General features: G+C 52.2%; 2 protein-coding genes across 2 annotated transcripts; both read right to left on the bottom strand.

Annotated features, from left to right (window-relative positions):
• Positions 1 to 842: 842 nt before the first annotated feature.
• Positions 843 to 2,483, bottom strand: T069G_01228 (AFG1-like ATPase domain-containing protein; the record flags this gene model as incomplete). The annotated part of the gene is made up of 3 exons (XM_056168438.1): positions 843 to 1,707; positions 1,774 to 2,227; positions 2,288 to 2,483. 3 exons carry the CDS (start codon positions 2,481 to 2,483, stop codon positions 843 to 845), a joined length of 1,515 nt encoding a protein of 504 aa, XP_056033754.1.
• Positions 2,484 to 4,608: 2,125 nt separating this feature from the next.
• On the bottom strand, positions 4,609 to 5,467 carry T069G_01229 (uncharacterized protein; the record flags this gene model as incomplete). The annotated part of the gene is made up of 2 exons (XM_056168439.1): positions 4,609 to 5,337; positions 5,453 to 5,467. 2 exons carry the CDS (start codon positions 5,465 to 5,467, stop codon positions 4,609 to 4,611), a joined length of 744 nt encoding a protein of 247 aa, XP_056033755.1.
• Positions 5,468 to 8,177: the final 2,710 nt, after the last annotated feature.

The raw sequence follows: 8,177 nt of genomic DNA on the forward strand, positions 1-8,177 counted from the left end.
CGCGGCACATAGGCCATCTCCTCCAGCCCGCACCCGCCCGCAATTAAGGATCAAAACAAGGTCCCGGGCTCCCGGCTGGCTGTGGGAAATTTGCTTGTTTGACTATGTCTCAGAGAAACATCCATGGGACTCAGCTCATACCCGTGTTAAGAGTACTATCTGCCAGTACCGTACTGCACAAACTCCGAGCTGTGTTTGCGGCTTCTACTAATATGATGCGATACGCCATCCTCATCTAATATACTCTAGTGTAGGGTGTCTAATACAAAATTAAGCCCACCAAAAGAGCGCCACACAGCAGGCGGCCTCCTCACGTTTAGTGTTACACATTCACTCGAACAATCCCATTTTACCCGCGGGATTCTACCTAGTTAGTCCAACGTGTTTAGCTCGCAGAGTGTGGCGTGTCCTATTCCCCTACGGAGATTCTGCGGGTATCTTTGGTTTACTTGTTTTTAATCCAGGAACTAGACGGACCCAAAATCGCGGGCCCTTTGTTCGCCTTCAAACTCCAGATGGAACCACTTAGACGGCTAAATTCATCACCGTGACAAGAAAAATCTGCTGTTAATTTGTCGTACATCATCATCATATTTTTTCTTCGCTCTGCTTATTCTATGCCGCTAATATATCTCCGTAAATAGTATACATATAGTACACATAAGGAAAACATGCTTTGGACGTATCCATATTCATCCCAAGATGCCTTTCCCGTCCGTCCGTCCGTCTAGGCAAATAGTATTCTAGTAAATCCGCTCAGGGTATTGTAAAGCAGCAAACAATGAACCGCCCTGGGGGACAAAATCCCTTTTAACAAAATGACGTACCAAAAGAAATTGAAATCACATCGAATCCTCCATCTGTCGACTTCGCGTCTTCGTCCAGCTGTCCTTGTCCTCTTTGCCTCCCTGGCTTTCCAGCCCGAGTCCTCTTTCAACCCACTCTTTGCTCTCCATGTGGCTTAACCGACTCAGGGCTCTGGCAAACGCAAAGGCCTCTTCCTCACCAGCGAATAGGTTCGAGTTCTTCAGCTTATCAACGACGCTGGATTCGAGATTCTCCATCACATTTTCCGTAGCGGCCTTTGTAGTCTCGGCTGTCGGATTACTTTGCAGCAGGCTCTCGGCGATTTCATCCCGCGAGACAAACAGTTCAGCCAGGGGCTTCTCAGTAGTAAGCACAAGCTTAGCATTGCCCTCATAAACAGCGTCAATAAAAGTAATGAACCGGCGCGCAAGGTCCCGCTCGCGGATCGTCATGCCAGGCACCTCGGTGACGATAAAGGCATCGTACTTGCGCACCAGCTCGAGGTAGTCCGCCGCCGACTTTGGCTTCTTGATAAGCTCGTCAAACGTGAACCAGGCGCACCGCCCGCTGACGCGCGGGACGAAAATGTCGCGCCCCCAGACCCTCTGCGTCTCGGAGCGTGGCGCAAAGTTCTCCGAGTCGCCGAGGAAGCGGAACCATTTCTCTGCGTGCGACTCGGCGTGCTGGTCCAGGGCGGTGTGGTATACCCCCGAGGGTGGCCGAGGAATCTTGCGGTAGTCGGTTGGTGAATCGAGATTGATGACATGTAGGCGGTTCTTGAGCAGCTTGATTGCCGGGATGAACGAGTCTCGCTGGATGCCGTTCTTGTAGAGGTCATCAGGATGTCGGTTCGATGTCGTTACCAGGACTACACCGTGAGACATGAGACTTTCTAGTAGCCTATGCATTAAAGTTAGCTTATCGTCATATTGAAATTACAATGACTTCAAGCAAAAAGAAGCTTACCTCCGCAGAATCATGGCATCTGCCACATCCGTGCACTGAAACTCATCAAAGCAAAGCACATTGCCCTGCTCCGCAATGTCCGCCGCAACAAACGGCACGGCATCAACATCACTGCCATGCTGTATCTTCAGCTTGTGCAGCCTCTTGTGGACGTCCTGCATAAAGTTGTGGAAGTGTATTCTCGTCTTTGTCTTGACCGTGCTGGGTAGGGTATCGTAGAACAGGTCCATGAGCATCGTCTTGCCACTGCCCACGTCACCGAATAGATACAATCCCCGAGGTAAGTTCTCGGGAATATCTTTAATCGTAGCCTTTGCGGCGCCGCCATTGCCGAATAACGACGAGAAGACGGACTTCTTGGCGGGCTTGAGGAGATCGAAGCTAGGATGGACAACAGGCGGCGCATGGTAGTTGCGCAGCTCATTGTGGAGGTGCTGCAGGTTCTCGATGATGCCTGCATTGACGTACCAGTTAGATATAGCTACAGAGAGACATTGTCATCGCGCAAGCTCACCTCGTTGATGCTCGTCGTTCCGCAGAATCCCAGCGTCCACCCGCCGATCATACTCCTCCAACGGACCCAGCCCAACCACCGGACGATCTGAAACGGTCGCCATAGATCTCGTCGTCGCCAATGAAACCTGATATGTCCCGCGCTTTGCTGCTGCATCGAGATATCTTCCAACGCCGCCACTCAATCCCGCTCGCATGACCACGGGTTGTGCCGACTGCACCCGAAACGACCTGGTAAACTGCCGGCTCCGGGCGCAACACGCCGAGCAGCTTATCCGGCTCAAGGGCCTGCTAGCCACGACACTGCCTCGCATTTTCGCGTCTCGGGGGTTAGTATCGCAGAATCACAGAGAGCACCGGCGTTGGGGAAAGGAAGGCGAGCAAAGACTCATATATGCGGAACTAGAAACATCTGATGATGTAGTTTTTAGTGGCGGTGCGGCTCAGGCGGAATAACGCCATGCGGGTCGATTCCGAACTACCGAGTTTCGGAGGCGTCCGGGCATTGCATGGAATTTGTGACAGGCATCACATGGCAATTATGCCGTGGTTTAGGCGCTGGCTCCGGACACGAGTGACGTTGTGAGCGCACTTTGGGAAAGCAAAAATAGGTTGTAGTAGAGTCTGTTTCGTGGCTTCTACCAATAGAGGTTAAAAAATAATTTTAGGTCATATTATCAATTCTATTGTTAATCAATATCCTTCATCTCTCTCCTTTTCTCTCTCTCTCCCTTTTTTTAAGATGTGGTATGGAAAGTTAACGCGACGAAATTGTTGTACAGGCACAGAGTTGCGACAACTTCATACTAAAAAAAAAAAATTGCATACGACCGTCATACCCTAGAACATATCCGAATCAGATATTTCAACTTGTCTTTAATATTCACAACTCACCCACAACCCTTGACAATATACTCCATAAGCAACTTCATTTCTTTTTTCCTCTTTGCTTGTACTATTTCTCTTAGTAAATAACACTAACAAGGCGTCAAAGTCTCGTTTCCAACCCACGTGCCAATTCCCACATCTCCCACATCGAAAGCGGGCAGCATTACGCACGCACGCAGATAAGAAAAGCCAGCCTTCTCTCAAATAATAAAAGCACCAAAATTTGTCAGGCACGTTCTAGGCCTTCTAGTTGCTCCCATCCTCCCACCCGTTTAGCCGTCTTACCAACAACTTCTCTCCGTCAGTCAGCGCAACTTTCTCTCCTCAAGTACAAAAAAAAAAGCCACTAATTTAGTCAGCCATTTTCCCAAGCAAGCGGGCAATACTAAGCATTTGGGGGCACATGGTATTAGTCTACCTTAGTCTTGCTCCACGCGCCGCGAGGCTGGCGAAGCAAAACTAGATGGGAAACGGCCCTTCACTGGAGTAATACTCGGAAGAGTAATATTCTAATCGTTTACGAATAGCTGGGGCCAGATAACGCAGAGCTAAAAGCAAAGGTTGCCGCCCGGCATCATATTAACTCAATCGCCTTGGGGGGTATATCTAACTCGCCACCTATCATACACCAAACGCAGGTACACATCCATCGTATCCATCTCGTCCAAAGAGAAAAACTCCGGAATGAAGCCTTTGATCGTATAGCTGCCCGTAGACAAAATCATTCACCAAGATATTCTAACCAGATCACAAACTGTGCTTTAACAATTGACATTTGATTATTCAACTCGGTCCCTTCCTCGAGGTTGCCAAGGGACAATGAAACAAGGTATAGATGGCATAAGTTGGCTGCAACATCGTAAGCCGGGTATCTGCTCCTTTTGGAATGTATTTAATGACAGGAACCAGGGGGGTTCTGCCGGGGTCCACACATAAACTCAGGCCATCGTTCCGCATTGAGACTCTTCCTCAGAGGCTATGCCTCGATCGTGTCCACTGCCGGGATCCTTGACGGCCCTCGTGTCATCGGGCACAGAGCAGCAGATAGCGTTACCCCCCAATTGCTTCTGGAAGCATCCGCGTATCTCGCTGCCGCATCGTTGACTCGATAGGGCGGCTCCGTATATGTCGAAGAACGCCATGTGCGGCAAAGACCGGCCGGCATCCAGGGACTGATTTGGCTTTGTCCTTTGCGATTTCGCGATTTCGCGCGTGTCGTGGCTGGGGCCCTGTCGCGTTGCCCACCCAGCAATGTCTGGCGCATGGCGCACCTAGATTCCACGACATCTCTTGCGATCAACCCAGTAGAGTCCCGCGTTCTCGCTAACCATGCGAGTCTCTGTTTGGGGAACACATGAAATCGTCTCGTACATCAGAACGCCGAAGCTATGAGGGGGTCGTCGTGCGTAAATTCATCTTTCGGCTTGCTGCGTCTCAATAGTAGCCGCCCCCGGGAGGAGGCGGAGGAGGCTGAGGCTGCTGAGGAAAATCACGACTTGTAGGGGTATGGTACGGATTCATGGGAATGTAATTCAGCGCTGCGGGATTTTCTCCGACTGCTGCTTGAGTGGTTCCGCCGTGTTGAGAGACGTCTTCGAGCAGTGAACTTGAAGGGTTCATGTGTTGGAAGGAAGATGACCTTAGGGAAGCCGCAGGCCCTTCGGTGAAGACTGGCGAAGTGTAAGTATGCGGCCCCTGCGGCACAACCTGCTGTGGAGCGACGTGAGGATGTCCGAATGATTGCATGGCAACCTGCTGAGGATCCCATGGGGCGGCGCTGACTGATGATAAGCTTGCTGATGGCATTTCCCTGGTCACCTGGCTGGGCAGGGGAAAAGGCACGCTGGAGTCCAGAGACACGGGCCTTCGAGGGGCAATGATTTGTTGAAGTGCCTGAACCGGGTCTGTCGAGGAAGAGGCTCCGGCCTGCTGTAGGAGGAAGGAAGAAATGTAATCGTCTTGGAAGCCGTGTTTGTGAAGCAGTTCTCGTAGTTGTCTGTTCTCTTCAGCCACTCGCCGAGCTGCGAGCTGCACCTCGGAACTTGCCTCGACACCAGACAGCTCATAAGCTCTTAGGCGCTGCTCAAGCTCCGCGATGTATTCCCTTCTCCGAGCACGAGATCTTCTCTGGTTGTCTCGGATGCGAGCAAGGTTGGCTTTTTGCTGTCGTGAGGGAAAGAGGAGAAGGGGTAAGTCGGCCACTGATTCCAAGCTAAATGGTGATTGGGGGAGGAGAGGGAAGGAGGGGAAAACATGATACACGGGCTGAACCACTTACTGCAGGAGTTGACATTTAGGGCCCGATTTGACTTGGCCGCATAAATAGCGACCTATCGCTCGAATCCGGAAGAAGGTTTGTTAAAGATGGCGTCCGCAAGGGGGAGGGGAGCGCGGAGGCAGGGCGTAAATATGCAGCGCTGACGGCGGGCTTTTTTTTTTCTCGGTGGCATATAGCGATGGAGTAGATATTGGAGGGGTCTGAAAAGGTTGTCTCGTCAAACAAGATGGTGAAATCCATATACTCAAAGCCACAACAACCATGACCTCGAGTCCGTATGGGGATCTTGGATATACAAGATGGCCGGAAGAAGAGAAGAAAGAAAAAAGAGAAGAGGCGATATGGGTTAAAAAAGAATATTAGGAAGAAAAGGTCAGCAAGATCCACCAAGCAAGTCGCGGCCCTGGACGGCGACAACGAAGGACGAAAGAAACGGGTCTGTCTGCTTCTAAGTGCCCCGGAGGGAATGGATTCAGGAACATCCGTATCTTCCAAGGACGGAGGTGTCAAGAGTTCGGCGGCCGAGGAATAAAGGCAAACATGGGCATTTGTTGTCCCCTCTCGTTTCCTACTCTCACTCTCACTCTCTCAGACAGCCGTACCTCTTTAAAAGGCGACCAGAGGAGCTATCCAGCCAGCAATAAGCGGGGAGGAGAAGGAGACACGACAACGACCCAGGCGCACACAGGTCACCTTTCACCTTGCACGGGCAAAAAAGAGTCCCTGGCTCTGATATAGGGATGAGGAAGAGGTAATTTGGGGGACCCAGGTAGCTTATTAGGCGGGAAATCGGGAGATGTACTTGGCAAGTCTGGACACTTGAACTGCTTGCCTTGCGTACCCTAGGCTTAGGTCTAATACCGTATGGATGCCATGTTGGACACGGGAAGCGCGCTAAAAGACGAGCAGCGTGGGCAGCCAGCCCCAGATAGCAAGCAGTTACATGGAGAGGTCCAGCCTCCACAAAGAATTCGTACTAAGCTAGCCCGCCCACGTTTATTCGTGTGTATCCATGGATGTCGGTTTGGAGCTGGGGCGAGATGCGCCACTCACGGGTCGACGATGCCGCCCAAGTCTCTGGAGTGTGCAAGCCACCTCGGCGAGCAATAATAACACCGCCTCGGACGTCGAAAGGTATGCAGCCACGCCTCTGATCCACGTGTAGATGGCCAGTGTACTAGGCTGGTGGCCACGTAGGGCTGCGAGAGCACAAGAGAGAGAAGCGGATATGGATATCAAAGGGGAGAAGGACGTCGCCCCTAGTAGCCGCTCTGGTCTGGCACGTCACTTTGAGCCCAGTGCCCGATGGTGGGCGCTTTGGGCGGGTCTCTGTCGAGGTCCGGGATTTAATATGTAGAGATGCGTGTTTACATGCACATGTGAGTGCGCAAAGCTTGCTAGTAAGATGGTCTAAAGCAGGCTGGCAGATTTGCCAAGTTGCCTGTGCTGTGCTGTGCGGTGCTTGCGCTGTGCTGGTTGGCCCTGGCACAAGGTCGCCGCCTCTTGGTCTTGGGTTACCAGCCTCCCCTGCTCGCAATAGACGTGCTGTGGACATAGCGAAATACGGCGTAATATCACTGTCTCTCTTTTTGCGGAGGGCGACCCAGACGCCAGACCAAGAGACAAGAGGCAGCGCCTGGGGGGGTGCGGGCGGGATGCCGTGCCTGCGGTTCGTTCGGACAGACTGACAGGGCCGCCTCTTCCCTCACGCGCACAGTACAGGACACACCAAGCTCCGTAGTTACGCGGACATGCTTTGTTCGGTGTGACAGCATTTGACGGCGCAGAGATGGGCGATCATGAGACAATCCCTTGCTGGAGCCACACTCCCGACAGACTGGATTCTGACATGCCATGGTGGTACGCCAGCGCCGTTATGGCGGGGCAAGAGGCTGCTTAGCCCTAGCGACGCCATCTTGTGTCCTGTGCGAGGACGGCCGTCAGAGGGCAGGATTTTGGGTTTGTGGTGGTTTTGCTTGGTGCCCGCGCGCTTGCAAGCATCCACGGCCTTTGGTTCCCCCTCCTTACGGGAGCCCTCCGAGTGGGAGATGACCGCCTGCGACGAGGACGAAGAGGAGGAGCAGCAGGAGGAGTCGAGAGAGAAGAGGGGAGTCGACAAGCAAGCAAACAAGCACAGCACGGTACATGCATGAGCCGGGGCGCGTTCCGACAGACAGTGCAGATTCGAATTCAGACTCTGACACCCCGGTCTGTTGCCATGTGGTTTCTAGTCCCAGGTCCGGGGTGTTAAAATTGAATCGTGTTTGTTGTATGAGAGAAAAGAGATGGCAGCAGATTAGAGGACCTTGATGAAAACGCCACTCATCCGTAGTTACATTGCAACTGTTTCCGAGAAGGAGCGCCTGGTCTGCCACACGCCCCCCCAATCTTGGTATGTACAGGGCAAGCACGTACTAAGGCAAGATGGATGGAGATCAAGGCGAAGAAAAAAAAAAAAAAAAAAAAAAAAAAGAGGTACCTGACTGGAGGCCGTGCATTGCTGGGTTACTAAGGCAAGTTCCGTCGTACATGTAGCAAAATACTCGATATAGTGGTATCCGGTACTAGCGGTTCGCGGCCGGGTTCGTGCTCGAGCTGCCCCTCTTCCACGTTGTTTTCCAGTGCACCGACGGGCCTTGCAGGGTTCAAATGTTCCTTGCCTCTCTCATCCAGCGCTACTATACTGCCTTATTAGTATGGAGGTACTTTAGGTGAGGAGGGAGGA

The sequence above is a fragment of the Trichoderma breve genome, chromosome 1, assembly GCF_028502605.1.
Source record: "Trichoderma breve strain T069 chromosome 1, whole genome shotgun sequence".
Classification (NCBI taxonomy): Eukaryota; Fungi; Ascomycota; class Sordariomycetes; order Hypocreales; family Hypocreaceae; genus Trichoderma; species Trichoderma breve.